This window comes from Dromaius novaehollandiae, chromosome Z, assembly GCF_036370855.1.
Source record: "Dromaius novaehollandiae isolate bDroNov1 chromosome Z, bDroNov1.hap1, whole genome shotgun sequence".
Lineage (NCBI taxonomy): Eukaryota > Metazoa > Chordata > Aves > Casuariiformes > Dromaiidae > Dromaius > Dromaius novaehollandiae.
In genome coordinates this window covers 56,819,531-56,839,410 of record NC_088132.1, presented here as the reverse complement: position 1 = coordinate 56,839,410, position 19,880 = coordinate 56,819,531, and the positions used below count along the sequence as shown (strand labels likewise).

Sequence of the window (19,880 nt, the reverse complement as noted above, 5' to 3'; positions counted from 1 at the left end):
TCAGTAAAGAATAATCTACAGACTTCTGAGATCACTCATCTCCTCCTCCTGAAAGCTGACTGCTCCCACGATCTGCTTGCCCCATGGCAGCAGGAAATTTCTTTGCCAGTGTCAAAGATCAGCATTGATGACCACTAACATTTCTAAAAAAGTCACCTACCATTAAATAAGGAGGGACTTTTCTAGGAGAGAGATCTGGTTTTCCATACCAGCAGCTGCTTTCAGTAGGAGGAACAACTGCCATATTTAAATCTGTAATATCTTCAAAGTGCTTTGTGAAATACTTTGCTTTTTATCTTTCAAAAAAACCCTTTCTTTTTTCATAACATTTTTTGTCTACAATGATACTGGTGGCTGCCTAAAGACAGTATGGTCCCATTCCACATACTGTGTTTACTGTATTGCAAAATGAAAAGACTCAGCTTGCTGCTCTCCTTACAGAAAGGCCTGGATAAATATAATTTCATTTTTGTGAGTTAAAAAATACAAACATAATTGAAGAGGGAGAAAGCTCACTTAAACAATTTATCATTAGTATTGAATGAAGGAACAATATGTATGATATTAGCGTATTTATTTATGTATCTGTTTCTCCATGGCTAGACAATCCTGAAAATTAGACTGGCTTATAAGGAATAATTTCGTGATGTGGTTACCAGTATTTTGCTGTCTAGAAGCCGGAAACAGGCTCCTCAAATTAACTGAAAAACATGCACTTGAAATATTTAATTTTCTGTTTCATTACCATTTATTTTTTAAACTATGACATTTATGTGTGTTGTAACTAGATTTTAATCGTATTGCTGCCACTAAAATTATATATGAGGAAAAGTGCCTCAAAATAATGCATTTTTGAGATTAAGTAATTTCATAAGTATTTTTTAATTACATTTCACAAAAATCATATTATCTAGCAAAGACCTTAAGCTTTCTGAATATATTTGTTTTTATGTAACAAAAAATAAACAGTGGTCACTCAGTTGACCAGATCGATTTGCAAAGAAGTTCAGTACTGAAAAAGTGCAACAGTTTGAAATAACAGTGCTGTGTGAATCCTCCAGCTTTGCAATAGTTGCTCACATACACCAAGTCAAAAAAATATCTCGCATATAATCTTTAAAAATATTTGCAAGCGCATTATAAACACGAAGCTGTAGATATTCTCAGATAATTTACACAAAATACACACCTGTCATACAGATATTCCTGGAATTATGAGGGGTGTAAAATCCAGCTGATACAGATGAAAAGAACACTTGAAAACAGTATGAAAAGCATCCTATTTTGGACCTAGCATGTGGCAGATCTCTCTCTTGAACACACATAAACCTATGCTTTTGCAGAGGCTGGAGGGAAGGACTATTTACTACCTTTTGACCATTTTCATGGAAAGATTGTTCTGACAGACTGAATATAAAAGACTTAGGACTAATGCCCATTTTAGTCCTGTGGAAATTAGCATGTTACAATTCAATGCTGACATTTGTCAGGTTGCATGTGAGCAGTATACAATTGTCATTACATTGTATTCTGTAGTTCCACTATCAACTTTAAAAGGGACTGGAACACACCAGAGAAATATTTGCATTTGAATCAATTCAGGTATTTGTCATATTCCCTCAGAACCTTCCTGAGAGATGCTTTCTCTATCCTTTCTTACCAATGAACATTCATTAAATTTTAGACAAGCTCAGCTAGCCAGAGAACTGCCTAATGTAAGCTGTCCAAAGAATTTCAAAATCAGAATGGACTTTCACATCTATTTTAAACATTAACTTGATGGTGTTCTCCAGCAAAGTCATGTAGATAAAGGAGCTGCTGCTGGAAGGAGTTTCCAAAACTGAAGAAGTAAATTGGACCTAACTAAGAGAAAAGAAGTGCCTTGACTCAAGGACTCCTTCAAGAGAGACGGACACCTTCAATCTTCCCAGACGCACTCAGAAGTACTCAGGTTAGGAACAATATTGTGACTGGCAAGACTCTGAAGATGCAACACTGCAGCTGCTAACTTCCACCACGCACAGAAGTGGACCACACCAGAATAACTTGATTAACCCTAGATGATCATTATAAGGTCTGCCAAGAGGTCAAGTGTTAGATGAAGGATGACGGACAACTTTCGATCTCTCTCAATCACCTTAGAGTGTTATATAGCCCCTTCCCAAACCCTGCAGAAGCCCTGAAAGACTTACATACCCTTCTTCCCACGGGCACACATCTCCCCCATGCTCTCCCATGCGAAATGTAGGAGACTGTTCGGAAATGACTCAAGGCCCAGCTTCCAGGGCTTACCCAGGGTGCCAGCCAGGGCAGATGCTCCTGCTGCATCTCTGGAAGTGCACATTTCACCATTACCCTCAGGCTCAGGAGAATCTCTGCAGGTCTCCCAGAAAGCCACCACCTCACCCTATTTCCTTGCAAGTAAACAAGCTGGTGACTGTATAACTGCAATTCAAAACACTCTCTTCAGGTCTCTGTTAAGCTAAGAGATTTGTCTGGGACTTGCCCACTGTGGCTGGTGTGAGGCTACGGATGACAACCAGCAACTTAGTAAAGCTGAGTTCTGACACTCGCTCTCACTAGTGCAAAGCTTAGACTACGTGATCCCAGCTAAAATCATATTTTCATCTCAGTCATCCTACTGCTGTCTACTACACCCTGAGTCCTCTTCTTATCCATTAAGTGCTTAGTTTATAGTGCGTTTATCACTATTAGTCCCCAAACACATAGCTTTGTATCATGATCTTATTAACTAGAGTAAACAAAATGTAGGAGAATTCAGTCTGCCCACACGATTACTGAATTCTGCTCAGTACGAACCAGTACCTCCCAATATTATGACATTCACAAATCTACACATATTTCATGAGCATACATCTGGCTCTCACACCAGGGTTATAATCAAAATATTAAGTAGAACCGGCCTTAAGTCTGATCCTTCAGCAGTATCACTTGTAATATCTCTCTCTCTACTCTAATACCTGTTTTTGCAATATAACCCATAGTAATATCCATTTATCTAGCTCCTTATCTGTCTTACAGTTACAATATTAATCTCCACCTTCTTCATCTTACAAAAGAATTTCCTGCGAGACACAGGATCAAATGTTTCACTTGCAACTAGACAGATTAAACCCATTGCATTGCCCTTGTCTAACTGGTCAGTTATCTATCAAGGGAAGGTATCGGATTAGCCTGATACAACCACCTATGATAAAAACATATTGAGTTTTATCCATTACTGCCATGTCCTTGATTATTCTTTCCTTCAAAACTTGCTTTTAAGACCTCACATGTGACTGACATCACATGAACAGGCCTCACTAATCTCCTTCTGCCTTTTTTTGCCATTAAAGATACTACACCTAATTTTCTCCAGCCTGAGGTTCCCACTGCAAAGACGACAAATACAGCAAAAACTCTGGCTGATGGGTTAGTAATTCTACGTTCTTCAAGCCTCCAGGGTACAGATGATTTACACTCCTCCCTCCCCATCCCATTTATCCCCATTATCTCTATCCCCACAATAAGCAGTTAATAGTTTTGTCTGTCTTCTTTCACCTTTCACCACCCTTTTGGTCCCCACTCAATAGCCTTCCACTACCCTCATAGACACCAACATTCGCATACCCCAGCTACTACCATTCTAATCAAAAACCAAGGCAGAACAGCCCAGAAAAGACAACCATGTTTTATTAATAATAATGAAGACTGGACTGCCAAAGTTTTAATCCTCATACCCACATCCCAATTAAAGGACCCAGTAAACTAAATTTTACCGATGCACATCCTGACTTCTGTTAACAACTGAGTTCACCTATTTTACCCAATCACTGCAAATTTCACAGAAAAACTCCATTTGACTAACAAATTTCAACCCACTCATTTTTTGAGATTAGATACAACTTTCTGCTTTAAGGAAGAATGGTAATTTTGAACTTTATAGAAAAAAACTCAGCTGTAAACCACGGGAAACTAGGAAGCGAATATTGCCTCTTCACAGACTATCTCTATTTTTGAAAACTGAAATTGAGAGTACTGAAGAAGAAAGAAGAGAATAATTATCATAAAGGGAAAACAGTTTTAAACTTACTTCAGAAAAGTGAATCACAGTACTGAAAACATCATCCCCACACATGCCTGCATTACACGGCCACATTCAACAGTCTAAGGTCTCTGACAACCAGAGAATGGTTTTTGGTTTCATTCATTCTGCTTTTGAATGAGCTGTTATCCAAAAGAAAGCGACTCTGAGGGCAGAAGCCTAATGTTGTAGAACTTACATAAAGAGGTACTTCAGTGCAGCTCAACTCCATTGTCACGGCATCTAGAAACAGAATAAACAAGTGGAATTATTACACACCGAATCAGGAGGTATTAATATTATTGTATCCTGTTCAAGTTTGTAAACTAAGCTAACATCTTCCAGGATCAAGGAAATAAAGGATACTAAACTCATCATATGTCTGGTTGGCCTAAATTTCCCCAGAACGAGGAAATGCTGGTATAATGATGCCTGTATAATGCTGGAGGAGGGGTGGCTGGTTTTAGTTAACATGCTGTGTGCTTTTCACACAATAGACAGTAAACAAAACAGGTCAACAGACAGCTGAGCTCAGGCCACTGAGACATTTGCAGTTGTGGCAAATGAAGTCCTGTGAATTGTATGTAGTCTTTCTTATCTCTAGAGGCAAAGGAAAGAATTTTAAATTTGACCTAGAGACGTAGTTGTAGCAACCTTGTACTCCACATCAACATCCCAAGCATCTGGTTTCAGTATTTTAGTAACTTCATAGAAGACACCCCCAAGGCAGGTTGCCTTAGACACCTAAACAGCAAGCTACTGATAGAATAAATCACTGGAATTAGTATAATTACGGTTGTCATTGCAACACTGGTTTCTCATATTGTATTTCAAGCTTGCTACATCCTCAAAATGAATACCCTAAATATAACATTCCTGACAAATGAGAAAAATCACACCAGAAGCAACTTCACATCTTTAGAATGGCAAGGTGGGTTCAGCGACTATGCACAAATCTCCCTCCACTTACCGAAACAGGCTACAAAAAAGAGTCTGTCTTAAGAAGAGGCTGCCTCAACTCAGATGTGGCCTTGTTTTTACAGCTGAAAAGTTTCCAAGCGTGGTTGTGCAGCACATAGCTTGTTAATGCATAGGTATAGCCTGCCTATGAGTCAGATAGGATCTGAAAAGTTCCCTTCCTACAAACTGGGAAAATCAAATGCACAGCTTCCATCAAAAACAAAAATGAACCCCCTCAACACACACTCCTTTTAAAGCACAGTTTGTTAATAAATGTCTTGTGGTGCCTGTCAATTCATCAACATTCACAAGTAGCTACATTCTTGTGGTTTGACTTCAGTACGACTTTAACACAAAAGAAAAAACCCTTTACAAAATCACTGGCCACAAACATTCAGCCAAAAACAATCTTTCATATTTTAAGAAAAGGGTATCAGGCAAACACTAATCCAGTCAGTCTAGTCAGCAGCTAGACTCAGACAGAGGGGTTTCTTATTTTCAGCGCACGGAGGAAGAATCCTGCGGCTGACTCCAAGGTGTCTCGCTTTGACGGGCTGAGACAAAGCTCTGTAGTTGTTCAGCAACAGAATCCTGAATATAACCTTGAGAGCTGCAGCATTTGAAGCACACTCCTATCTGTGCAGAGGAAAACATGGTTCCAAGAGAAACTAAAAAGCTGTAACATTAATTCCACAAGGCAAATTGCAAGGTGGAGCTTTTCACAAGTGTCACATTACAGAACGGATGAAGCTCATTAACTCCTATCCTGGACCTGTCACCAGCTCACAATTACCGCCACACACACGTTACATACATAAAGGGCATGGGCATCATTTAATGGTAGGCTGAAATGAGAGACATAACACAACTGTTTTTCTATTGCTACATGCCAGCCAGCTGTTTTTCACCATTGCTCTGTTTTGCTATAGGAAATCCCTTCAACTGCAATGGTTTTCCCTCTTTAAAGGAAGATATCCAGATTAAACTCCATCATCTCTTCTGCAAGAAAATGGGAGCACACTCAAATCATTAAGCCATGCCATGCCAACAGAACAAGACATATTTTTGATTATTTCTGTCATATGAATAGCTTGAACCCTACAGCCTCAAGAGGCATATGCGAATATCTTTCTTCCCCTCAAAGAAAGGATGAAAAAGGCAGGCATGCCTCTAATCTTCCTACCCTACTGCAAGTGTGCGTGAGAAAGCATAATGCAGCCCTTCCGTTGGGGGGTTATCATTGTACTAGCAGGGCAATAAAATCCTTTTATATTGGACAATACAAACAAAATTCACTGGAGATACCATGCCATCCTAACTTCAGTTCCCTCACCCTTCATTTATGTTACACTGTGGCTCCTCTGGTGGTTTGTCTCTCCATTCTGAAATATTAAGCACCTAGCTCACTATTGATCTTGAATGGACAAATAAAATAAGCATTTAGGTCATCTGAAGTGATCAATTTTTTTTTTTACAGCACTCAGAAGACATTAGATGTTGAACACCAACTATAACCACTTTGAAATATGCTCAGTATTTTCTACATGCACTCCCCTGACAAACCCCCTTTATAATGATGCTTCCTGGATGCAAAAGGGTAGCAAACTGATCCTCCTTTTGCTTCCTGCAGAAGGACCCATGAATGTCAACACACAGCACTAAGCAAACAATTCTGATTTTCTGTCCCTCTTAGAGTGCCAGTTGTTTAGAAAAGGTTTTTACACAAATGGTTCACGTCTCTCCTCCATCCAGGGCTTGGCTGCTAGAAGTGACTGGGAGAGGCAAGAGGAAGAAAAGGATACTCGTCGAGAGGAAATACTCGGCTTAGGCCATTGAGCAGCTGTTCTGCAATCTCCGTTTCAGACTAAGGGACTGAACGAGATATCATCGCCTGCTACCCTATCGCTCGCCTCCTCCGTACAGGTGAGAACTGCTGAATTCACAAAGCAGCAGATTCTCCAGGGTCTGACAGATGCGGTGGAGACACGTGCTCTGAGCCACCAAGGAGCAGGTCCTCTGCACAGCGAGTGCAGGCTGCAGGTTCAGTTCCCTGGCATTGTGGACACACATCATTTCACAGAGCAGAACTTGATCTGTTCCTGACAGCTGTGCCTATGACACAGAAACCGGCAGGACTGGCATCTAACAGACAAACAGGTCCAATTTCAGGCACTGCCCACAAAGATCAAGCCCACACAATTTCAGCAGAAGCAGGATTCATCTATACAGACAAAAAAAACCTTTTCAGCTTCCAGTTTGATTCAATTTAGCAGGAAATGTAACGGAAGCATTTGTTGTCACGTGCTGTAAACTGGAGAGACTTGGAGAATAGGTTTCAGGCAAGCAGAGGCAAATATGCAACAAAGAATATGCAATCTTCAAATCAAAATAATTTACATAACAACTTTTAAAATCTCTAGTCTCCCATTTGACCTTGTGGCAAATGCTATTTCTGGTCTCCTGGCCAGCTCAAGTTTATCAACATGAATATCCACAAATGTAGCTGTGTTTTATCAAAAGATGCAACATATTTGAATAATCCCTCCAACACCCTTCTCTTTCTCTCCCAATATTTTATTTTTTGGTTGCCAACTGTGGGAATCTCATGTATTCATTTTCTTTTAACATTACAGATTTTAGCATTTTATAGAATGGTTTGCCCAAGTATCAAGACATGTCAATGTTAGAAAGACCAAAAGAAGGAAATATACTACTGGAAAATAAAAGCATTAGAGACTGGCCTAACTGCATTTTAATGGAAAATCTGCCAGCTATCAAACTTTTTCACTCCGTACACACTGAAGAAATTAGATAAGGGAAAGCATTACATAAATCTCAGCACAAAGGCATTTCTACTGGTTGACAAGGTGACCCTTCAGCAGCCAAAATACTCTCCCTCCAAGTCCACTGTGACTACTATTTGGCTGCCCTAGCACCTACTGTGCATCATCAGCATTTTCCTAGACACAAAAAAGGGTATTTCTGGATCCTAGAGTAACCTGGCTTCCAACTCAGAATTTGACTTTCTCCTCTTCCATGTAAATAAAGAGTATAACTGTGGGAGAAAGGAGCAGAGTATGTGAAAACAGGACTCAGGCTTTGATCCTGCTCTGTGACCAGACTGCTGTGCTCATATGGACTTAACTCAGGGCTCCACTGCTGTCATCACGAGCCCCCAAGGCTCATTAAGTAGGACCAGGCTACAGGTTGTATAAGCCTTGCAAATTGCTGCAAACTATAAGCAGCAGTATAAAGTATATGTTTCACATTTCTCTTCCACAGATCACTTCAAAGTTAACAAAACATGAGATCTTTAGGCCCTACTCCCTATATTCTCCTCTTGCACCATAATCCCACACCCCTGCATCACAGACCTACTGCTGCTTCATAGATTGTAAAGCAAATGACAAAGTCAAAACTGTGAAGCTATGTAAATAAACCACCAGTGATACTTTGCAGGTGCCTGAAGAATTTAATTCTTCTTCCTTGCCCCCTTTTTTTCTTTTTGGTGGCTCTATTTAGACTCATGTCTATAAAACACTGAGAATTACAGTTCCATTACTACCATTAAGGCAAGCACATTAAGTCTTGATTTCTGAGCACCTGGAGCAACAAGAAAGAATGGGTATGTCTCATCCAGAAGCCATTGGAAGGTAAGCAGGCATGTCAAGTGCATCATTTGTGTTGCTTTAATATCTGTTTCTAAGCGAAGTACCTCATGCATTGTTAATGTCTAGTAGCACAAGCATTTTAAGATAGCCTCTACCTAGCTCTCTTCCACTTGAAGCCTATGTTACACACCACTGCTGTTATTGCCCTCTTATTATGTCACACAATAGTCCCTACAAGTTAAGTGTTGTATCAGTCCACATGAAAGCATCTCAGATAGATTTGAATTATTGTACATCATACTGTTTTTATACTTCTCATATCTTAATACCCTTCAAAAACTGTGAGATTCCAGCACAGTATTCATAAACCAGCAATTTTCCATTAACAACGTTCAAACTGCTCCATTTCAACAAACATGGCAACCAAACCAAAGTGTATTTTTGGATTTACAGATTCCATCAGAGTTACGTATGTGTATCAAAAGGCTCAGTCATGGCTTCTAAAGCACCAGGAGACATGCTGCATGGAGAGCAGGTCTAATTTGGTAAAGAATATTCTTCTATGTGCAGATCCTTGCTCTGGACCCGATTAAAAGACCTTAGAGGAATTAAAGGGGGAAAAAAAAAAAGTAGCAAGCTGAAAATAAATGTATGATAAATACTACATTCCAAAATTCAGAGATTTGTAACTTTATAGCCAAGTTTTTAGACATAATCTTACATTTTTATACTTAGTTCTCATAAAAATCTATAGCATGTAGCAAGACCTCAGCTAGCAACTTGCAAGAACACGCATATACTTCATTCTAATACTATTCAGAGCAAGAGGTAAAATAAACCGTTATCTATTAAATTTATAATGAAGCAGCTTGCATTAGTCTTGATTACTTCACCACACGTTAGTTGTTCTCGTAACAAGTGAACAGGAGAAATGTAGCCAAACACCTTTTAATATAGCCCTCATTTCAACAGTCTGTGACAAAAAGAAGCCTAAATCTCCTTCCAAAAAACATCACTCCACTCATGGCTTTCATATTTCTTCAGTTTGTTAAAGCCACAGCCATTTTGTGCTCCTTTGCAGAGAAAATAAAGAGTCTCCAAAAAGGGTGACATTTTTTAAACTTTTAAAAATAGATTTGGGCTTTAGCATACAAAAACAACTCTAGAAAAGTGACTCATAGAAAAAAAAGCCTGTTCCTTACGCTGGCAAAATGGATTCTTTATGCATTCCTGTATTAAGATTTTTAAAGTAGCATTTTCATTTCAACTAAAAATAAAATGGAGCTCCAGATTTTAGAAAACTCAGAAATGTAAGTTTATGCATTACTGAAAGACAAAAAGAAAACTAATACATATACAAAATAACTAAAACAAACTTTAGTCTGATATTATTGCCAGACTTCTGTCTCACCTCCGATATTTCTTTAATGATATTTTTGAGAATTTTTTTTAAATTAAGGATTTTTGTAAGAGTTTTTAGAATTATCACTTCATATTTTACACACAGTGAAGCAATTATGTCAGAGCAAAATCTGTGAACCCCTTATCCCAGGCTCCCTTTCTTTTCCATTTCTCACAAGTACTCCACAACATCCACATACTTCTCATACACAAGAGAGATTAAGGAGTGTGTACTCATACATTTCACTGACGGAACAGCAAAGAAATAGACCCAGAGATTTTTTGTTTTATATGTGCATTCAAATATATGCTCTGACACGATCCAGGATGCTTCATCACCACTCAGTCTTGCCCATCCACAGAAGTGCTATAACCAATAAACAGAGTTAGGGGATGCATTGTTCATCTAATGACACTGCTGTAAACTGCTGTCCATCTTCATGGACAACTAGAATTAACTTTCCTGAGAACACAGGGAAAGAGGAAAGGGATTGTCATCTGGAAATTTTACTAAGTTTTTCAAATTCACAAGCTCTTCAGAAAATGTTTTCCTCTTACAAAACTGACTTCTGCATGAAAAAGCCTCTTTCATCCTTCAAAGTGTGTAAGTGGAGGCCTTAAGCTCAAACCAGGAGCTAGAATTAGTTCCACTCCCCTCCCAATATTAGCTGTCCATAAACCAACCCCACAACTTCAATTTCGAATCTGAGACAGTTAACTGGAGAATCTTCTTGCTGTCTCCCCTAGAATGTGGCAACACACTAAAAAGTGGCAGAAAACTGTCATGGCATAGCTCCATGTCTACTGACCAATGACTACTTTCACACCAAATTTATTCAGCATATAGATAACAGATATTCTCTCCAGTTGCCACCTCTGTTAATTCAGCCTTAACTCCCAGAATCAAGGTGGTTTTCTTTTTTAGTTGATACTGTAACTAGTATGTAAATGATTACGCAAGCAAAATTTGATCACATAATTATGTGCTAATGTGCAAGGCATAACAAACTCTATAGCCATTAAGAATAAGAAACAAATTTTTGATACCAAAGTCACTAGATATAATTCTGATATTCACAGAAGCAGCTTCCACTAAGAAAGACTATTCCACCACAGAGCCCTCCTCTAATCAGTACGGTAGTTTAGTGGTATTGCTCATTGACAGTTTTCAGTAGCTACTTAATGATGGTGAACCTGTAAGATGACTCACACAGCTCAATTAGTTAGAGCAGGGTATTAATGAAAAACTTGTGTATAATTTTTAAAAGAATTTCAACTGACAACATTGACAAAAATTCTCAAAAGCATTCCTGAAAGGTGACAAGACACCATAGATGTAATAATATCCAAGCTAATACAGAACAGAAAAAATAAAGGAGGGCTCTAGTCAAAACAGTATGAAGACTGCTGGTACAAATGAAGACTTTTGCAGATTTAATACTCAGGCACCAACATTCATTGTAATAAAGCTTGCTGTGCTAGATAATATCTTAGCACCTAAAAGACTTACTTGTAGTAGGCACAGAAAAAATGTGTGCCTGCCTGAAGACTACAGCATCCCCCTCTTCTATAAGCTAGAAACCAAGACACACAGATGTTGACAGACTGATATTAGGCCATGCAGAGAGCTGGTAGCAAAACTGAATATTGGAACTGGATCTTCTGAGTCACTATATTAGTCATAAGCTATCCTTCCTATATCCTGGTGCAAATTCTTGTTTAACGTGTTATTCAGAATAAAGGAACATTGAGCCATTTTACACACCGTATCCCTCTGAAACAGCCCCATAAAGGAACTATTCTCAGGGGAGACAACAGGAACTTCTCCTGAATAACAGCAGCTATTTCAGATTGAGAAAAAAGACCACTACTGCATTACATATGATTATAAAACATTGGCAGAAGTGGCTGATTTATGAATCAACTGAGAAGGCCAGATGAATTTCATGATAGATTATTATTAAGATAATTCTGCGTGAACACTTTCATTACTGCATTTAATATTCAAACAGTGCCCTGGAGGAAGAAAACACACTTTAGTACTCAGTCTTTTCACAAAATTTTGATGTGTTGATTTTTATACTGAATTATCAAAATAGAGTTCCTTTTTTACCTATGTGGAAAAATCCCTCTCATTCAAATGACTCCTGAAATCCTATTTCTGCAAAGAGAGCCTGAATTATCCCTATAAAAGAAAAATAAAAAACGAGTCATGTTAGGCTTCTTAACACATTCATGCATTTTCATAAAGACTTACAAGAAGAACCACCTGCATTTTTGTATCGTACCAAGTACAGAGGCAGGAATAAGTCGACACAAAATTAAGAAGCTTTTTACACTCTTTGTCTGTTTAAAAAAAAAAAGTCAACGTTCAGGTTGAAAATTTACGTAATTCTAAATTGCCTGTACCGGAGTTAATACGACAAATCCCTACGGAGAACTATTTGTAGATTTTGTTTTTCCAGAATTTCCAAAAAGTTGGGAAAGCTTTCTTTTGCCTTTTTTCCAGTTGGAACAGTTTCAACGCCATCTACTACAGCTCAGAATCGCCAGCATTCTTACGACTAAAAAACAACCCTACCCACTTAGGTGCAAGATCTAAAGGGGGGGGAAAGCAAAAAACCCGTGGCTCTTAACGGAAAGCAACAAGCGAAGAAAAGCAAAAAAGCCTCCTCCCCGCTCGCTTTCGGGAACCCACAAGACAATGCGCAGCGCAGCCCGCGCGCAGCGCTTTCCCGCGGAGCCATCGCGGGGCGACGCCACCCCGCCGCCCGCCGCCCCGCGCCCCCGGCCCGCACCTACCCGCGCCGCGGGCTCCCGGCGCCGGGGGCTGCGCGGCAGCAGGTGCCGCCCCGCGTTACCTGCGAGAGGCGCCCGGGCCAGCGCCGCCGCCGCCCGCGCTGCCGGGGGAGGAGCGCGGCACTGCCGCCGCCGGGGCCGCGCCCGCGGGAGCCCGGGGCGGGGGGGCGCCCGGCCCCGCCAGCCCGCGGGCACCGAGACAGCGCCGCGCCGCGATGGCCCCGGCGGGGGGGGCGGAGGGGGGTGCCCCGGGCCGCGCCGGCGCTGCGCGGCCCCTCCGCGGCGGCCCCGACGGCTCCCGGCGCGGCCCGCAGCGCCGCTCGGCGGAGCGCGCCGCCCTCTCCCGGCCGCCGCGGCTCCCGCTGCAGCGCCCTGCGGCCGCCCTCGCTCCTCGGTGCGTTGTGCCGCAGCGGCTCGCTGGGGAGGGGCAGCACAAACCTCTCTGGCTGCACTTGGGTAACTCTCGTCCCGTTCATTGGCCGGCTTGTTTTCCTTGCCACAGCAACATCTGAATGCCGTGCTGCGGGGACGAAAACTTTCGCACGCTGTAAGCAGTACGCGAGAGGCAACGACCATGTTTTAGTTGGTGCTGGTGAAGCATCAGCTGGAACACTACGTGGAGCTGTGCATCCTTCGCATCCTAAACAAACCTGGGGAAGAGGAGAATGAGAAAGCAGAGGAAGAGGAAACATGAGGGCGCTGGGTCTGTTCAGCCCAATTATGTTCTAATGATTGATTTACTGAGCAATGCCACCAGTCTAAAATTAACTAAGCCAACTGTCAGAACATTAAACAAGTCCTCAGAAAGTATTTTCCTAGATGAAAGCCTGCTCTGTTGCCGTACCTCTTTTCCATCCTATGCCCTTCTCTTATACCCACTAGGATACTTGCAGGTCCTAACTGCTGAACTCTTTCCTTAGTCAAGTGCGGCAATGTGAGCATTATTAAAAGCAAACAAAGAAAACCCAGCTACTACAAACCCAACACACAGTCGTGATCTGCTGTTCTCCAGACGTAGGACAAAAAAGTCAGCTGACATTTCAAAGACTAGGTTAGGTATTAGGAAAAAGCAACAGTAAAAGATCATTTCTTCCCTAAGACTCACTTGGTAAAGAGATGAAGTCTTCCTTCTGAGGGGTTTAAAAGAACGACGTGAGATCAGTTATGCAGACTGACTTACTCCCTACTTCAGTGCAGAGAAGCAAATGACCCCCTCTGGAGTCTCTCTCAGACTGACATTTCCACTAATTCTAAGATTTTTGTTTGCCTTTTAAATTGTCAACCACATATGACAAAAATGACACATTAAGTGTTAGTCTTCTGTGTTGATATTATCTGTGTTGTTAGTGTTAAAAAAAAAAAAAGACATAAGAAACGGCCAATGAATTCACATCAACATTTCCCTTACATCGGATATTAGAAGGTCCACATGTTGTTTTTCAAATTAATAGAAAAGCTGCATCCAAGCTGTAAATACATTGAAAGCTCCTAGTTAAGAGCACAAAATCACAACCAGACTCAAACTTCATAGTCAAAAATTCAAACTTCTCAGTGATTGGTCATCTTACCAGATGCCCTCAAGGCAATTACAGCCCTGTAATTCACTTACCTCTACACACCAGAATGCACAGTAGTTTCACCAGCCTTTTTCAAAAGTAAATATATTAGACTGCTGCAACAGAGCACAGGTCATGAAGGCACCTCCCTGTAGCAGAGGTAAAGAAACAAATAACCCCCTTTGTTTCCCTCTCCCCCCGCCCTTTTTTTAATTAGCCTCATAGCTTTACGTGGTGTGTGTCTATCCTCAAAATTTGAGACCTTTCATTTGTTTACTCTGTGTAGCTTATCATCCTGGCAAACATCTGCTCAGAGTACAAGAAAGCAGGGTCTTTCTGTACCTTACTTCTCAGGACTCAGCCCACAACTCCGTGAGGTCTCAGAGGTAAAACACCACTGGCTACAACGTGAGCAGGACTTGACTTTGGAAAGTTGTATTTACAAGGAGAAGGAATGAGGCAAAGGTTGATTGGGCTCAGCCAGGTTAGCGACAGCTTACAACAAAAACACTACTAATTTATAGCATCTTTCCTCTATATCTAACCCCAGCACACTTTATTGAAAGCTTACCTAAGGACTGCTTCACTTACCACTGAGTAGAGCCACGTCTTACCTGCAAGATATCCAACTGCATGTTATTCAACTACGTAAGACAAGCATAAACGTATCTGCAGCAGTTGTAGATCCTCATGATTTCAATTCCTAGTTTTCCTTACTGCAAAAAGTTATGCAAAGTAGTAGTCAAGAGTTGTAATTTAATTTATGTAATTCCCCAAATTAGTAGTAGTATTTTAAGATACTTAGACCTCAATTCCAGAGAAAATCCTCTATAGGATTTCCATCATAAAAACAAGCATTATGTACATGTAGTACATACTGGGACTATGTACGCAGTATACAGAAATTTTGCTAGAGCACATTCAGGTATCACAGCACATACACTCTAGAGACTGCCTTTACATGGTGTAGAGCATCCTAGCATTGGCAGAACCGCTGCCTAGCCGTCACATGTCAGTAATTAATGTTTATTCAGTTTTTTCATGGTATGCGGCATGGTTTTTGCTTGAATGATAAACATGGAAATAAGAAGTCATTATTATCTATCATTCTCAGTACAAGTATTTTGAGGCTATGGCCTACTTAAGAACAGTGACTCAGGAAACAAAGCTGTCTTTTCCTGTTTTTCAACTGCAAAATTTGTGTGATCTTCCCTGAAAATTTTCCCTGGTGCTACAAAACTTATAGTGAACATGCAGTATCCTATAAAAAAGTAGATGTTTTTCCATAAAACATTTGACTTCCTTATTGTGCAATATCTCAGTGTATTAGGTCACATTATCCAACCATACAGTATCACTGAAAGGTAGCTTATCATTATCTAGGACAATGCAAAAAGGTCTCAGCTCAGTATTGCAACCATAACCCTCACACAAACTCTGAGCTCAAGTACATATGCAGATCAAAACCAAATACTTGGCAAGATTTGCCAGAGGCAGCTCAGCCTGTGTTGCACAAGCATTGTTAGAGCCATTAAAAGGTTCCATTTGTTTGTTTTTAAATGCAAAGATATGTCAGATTCTGAAGACTAATTGCTATTGCTGGCAAAAGCAATGACAAATTCCCCATCCGTATGGGCTTCTGATGCTTATGAGCAGGATCAGAGGAGATTTTAGGATCTGTGAAAGGGCGAGTTTTGTTTGTATTTAAGGGATGTCTTGAGCCTGCTTGAATGCGCTTGAGATTTTTCCTAACACAAACCCAGGCTTTTACATTGTCAGTGAACTCAGGAGATTCCAAACCTAAACCAAAAGATCTTTGGCAGAAAGTTAAATTATCAGAAAGCATGGGAAAAGGTATTCTGCATCAAAACTTCAGATCTGAGATGCATAATTTTTCCATTTACTGTTGCAACTACATGAACAGATTTAAGTTCTCTCAACTCCAGAATTCAATGATTAAATAAAGTATAAATAGTAACATATTTCATTCAAGAGAGGTCAAACACTGAAGGGTAGATTCTCTTCTGGAATAAGCATATACCTTGAGACAGTAACAGAACTCAAAGTTTCTTGTAAAAGCTTATGTACTAAATCATGCAGGACTTCAGCCAAGAGATTTTGCATCTTGATAAACACAGAGCAAGAATATTTCCATCTTGGTTTATACCCATCCATCTCTTAGTGCTTCCTGCCAAATTAAGCAATCAGAAATTGCTTGATCAGCCACTTCAATATTATAATATTACACTTCCATAGCTTTACCCTTCCTTTTCACATTTTACTGTTTCCTGTGTCAAATTCTTTATGCTTTGTATAAGCCCCTTTAGCAACCACCATTACCAAGGCACCATCACAAATAATGTGCTTTTGAGTATCACTCAGCCCCCTTCTACCTGCAGAAGGGGACAGTACACAGGTTAGTTCTGCACAATGCCTAAAACACTTAGGAACATAAATATCCCCTGCAAGAAAAAAAACTGAGTACAAACTGTTGCATCCAAACATCCTGTTTTTATCTTATTTGGCAAGGCAAGTTTATTTTAAAACAATATTTACTGTATCAAATAAACTTTAAAAAACTAACCAGACTGACTTATTTTATATGCTATTGGCACCCAGAAGTTTCACTTGATGCTGTGGGCTTCAGTTAAATGTCCATTCTCATGTAGTGACTGAAAAGTTCCATTTGCAATGAATAACGTCCTCATTCGTCTGGTCTTTAAATTGCCTAAGAAAGTGAACATACACAATTACCTTGTAAAAGGTTATCTATAAAAAAAGCCACCAAGGAGTTGTCACCTGTGACTTCATCACTAAAATTCTTAATGGCTTATCAAAAATCAGGTAAAGCTAATAATGCTAAACAAAAGAACAAGCACCCTCCATTCTCCATCCCTTTAATCTTTCTGCATCTAAATGTCAAAACTCATTGTATCAGGACGGCATAGATCTGGTATTTTCTAAAAGGGGAAACAAGCACAGAGCTGTGAAACAACATGGTCACTTAATAGTCCTGCATTACTTGACAGCACAAAAATGCACTTTATGATATCCAGTTATAAAAATGTTCAGATAATATAACCTATATCCAAACTGAAAAGTGCAAAGGGACTACTCAGCTTCCAAAAACTATTTTATAAAACTGCATCAGCAGTTTGGTACAAAAGAAATGTACTATTTTAATTAGAAGCTCTTTATATCCAAGACCAAAGCTTGCAATTATTTAAAACTGTTTTAAATGGCCATCCTCCAGCACTAGTAAAGTACTTCAGTGGTTCTTACTTCACAAGGCACGCATAAAAATTGAGTTCTGAAGCCTCCTCCTATGGGAACAAGCAGAGATGATTTTACCACTCAAATATTATACTACCATTTCTGTACAGATGGCTCATAAAGAAACTAGTGAGCTACCATGGTGTACAGCCTAGATTCTCACAGTACTGTCCACACATAGCATTCTCACTTATATGCTACAGACTTAAATGAGTTGTTTAAAATGACACTCAGTTCTGAGATGCTAATTACAATCCCACACCACTTGAATGGTAAACAACCAGAAAAGTGTTCCATTTTATGATGGAAACGTGTATACTGCATTACAGTAAAGCAAGCCCTAGCAAGGCAGTAGGGATAACATCAGTTAAGATAGCCCAAAGTAGGCCGTCCCACTCAAAATGCTCTCTTTTATGAGATGTTTTTAAAGTTTGTTTTAGTTGTCTCTTATTCTTGAAGCCCTTTATATCACTAAGCCATAATGTTAGAGCATATATACTGTTGGTATTTTCTGCTTTCTCATGATCAGCTACTCAGCTTTGAACAACTCAGCTGATACAATTTAGGAAATTCTAGTGGCATAGTCTTCAAAGCACATCTGTTGAAATACAAAAGGTATTAACCCTCATGAATTTTGCACACTTAAGTAACTTAGCAATACAAGAGGTCATTATCAGAAGTAGTAATAGGAAAACAGATCAGCATCTTTCCTGAGAAATGCTCACTTGAAGGTTTGCCAAAAACAACCAACCAACCAGCTCCTCTCTTCCTCCCACGTAATTCAGCTGGCTGAAGAACAGGCAAGAGAAGTGTTAAATTCACTTTTCTTTTAGACACCCAGGCTATTTCTGGTTGCATTAGGCTGCAGAAGCCTCCATGCTATCAATGCTTCAGAGACATAGCAATATTCTGAAATAGGGGGAAGAGGGGATTTCTTTTTCCTCTTTTAAATAAACAGCTACAACATGCTTCTGATGAAAAGGACTTCAAAAAAGTTAAAGTGCATTTCATCTAAAACTTGCAGCTCTAGGAAAAGGTATATGAATACGTCAAAGCCAAACCAACCTAGTAATTCTCAAATGACCTAGAAGTCAAGGAAGATGCTGTGTGCAAGAAATCCACACTTTTAGAGAAAAAGTAGAATTCCCTGTCCTCAGAAAACCCAATGCTACCCCCCTTCTAATCCAATGAACAATTAATTTTAACTACTACAATTCATCCCACTCCATCTTAGTGCTTCAAGAGCATTAGATTCCAGGGCACAAGATAACATACTTCTGGAAAAATGATTAAATTACAAGAACTTTAGGCTTACCTGTAAAACAACAAAAATATGCATGCTTGACATTGCATTAATACATTTTAAACATTTACCAACGCACAGAAACAACTGCAAATCAAGTCATTTACAAAAACTTTGTTTTTCACTGTCTTATTCAATGGCAGTCTATTACAATGCTGATGTTTGAAGGTTTTTTTAATAAAACTATAGTTAAATAAAATCAGAACATAAACAATAGGAGCCTCACTGGTAATAACAAAACCTTAGTCTGATTCCCCTGTAACTTAGTTTTAAAAGTATTGAGAAAAAAAAAACCTTATACAATAAAAACAAATCTTACTAAATGAGGTTTAAAAAAAAAAAAAGAAGAATAATTCTCGTAACAGACAAGAGCAAGGACACAACAGACAAGTCTGACAAACTGACTAGGTGTCACTTGAACAAATGCTAGCATTCAACACAGAGACAGTGAATCCGTTAGAACTCATGATACATCTGGCTTCTTCCACTCAAGTACCAAAAAATCAGTAGGGCCAGGCAGATAAGAGTCTCCAAAATATAATTTTAGTGGTCTTCTCAGAAATGGAGGTCTTAAACAGCATTTGTTTTTCCATCTTTTTTTTAATCAAATTTTCATCTGTATAGATGATAAATCACACCTGCTGCCAGTTCTACCTCGGTAAGCTCAGTTTGCAGAATAACATGAATAGAAAACCCAGTAATAAATTAAGCTACTATAAGATCATAAAATAATTGCTATTTTAATCTAATTTATTTCTGTGGTTCTGGTAGCAACACATCAAACTCCAAGGCACTACAATGGATATATACTGTGAGACTATCTAAAGATAGTGTGAATTTTTACTAATGATATTCATATATTTGATGTCAAGATGAATGGTCCTCAGGCAGTA

The 19,880-nt window shown here is 39.6% G+C and overlaps 1 protein-coding gene across 11 annotated transcripts in view; it reads right to left on the bottom strand.

Annotated features, from left to right (window-relative positions):
* The window catches only part of LOC135324650 (rho guanine nucleotide exchange factor 28-like), a 133,641-nt gene extending 120,356 nt beyond the window's left edge, over positions 1-13,285 (bottom strand). For 5 of the 11 annotated variants that reach the window (XM_064501319.1, XM_064501329.1, XM_064501326.1 and 2 more), the window contains exon 1: positions 4,094-4,153. In XM_064501319.1, coding sequence (XP_064357389.1) covers positions 4,094-4,138 — 45 coding nt within the window. In that variant the 5' untranslated portion in view covers positions 4,139-4,153. Of the gene's footprint in view, positions 1-4,093; positions 4,154-4,283; positions 4,328-12,169; positions 12,242-12,858 lie in introns of those variants that run through there. The other 6 variants (XM_064501321.1, XM_064501322.1, XM_064501323.1 and 3 more) reach the window with 6 other exon arrangements.
* Between the last annotated feature and the right edge of the window lie 6,595 nt (positions 13,286-19,880).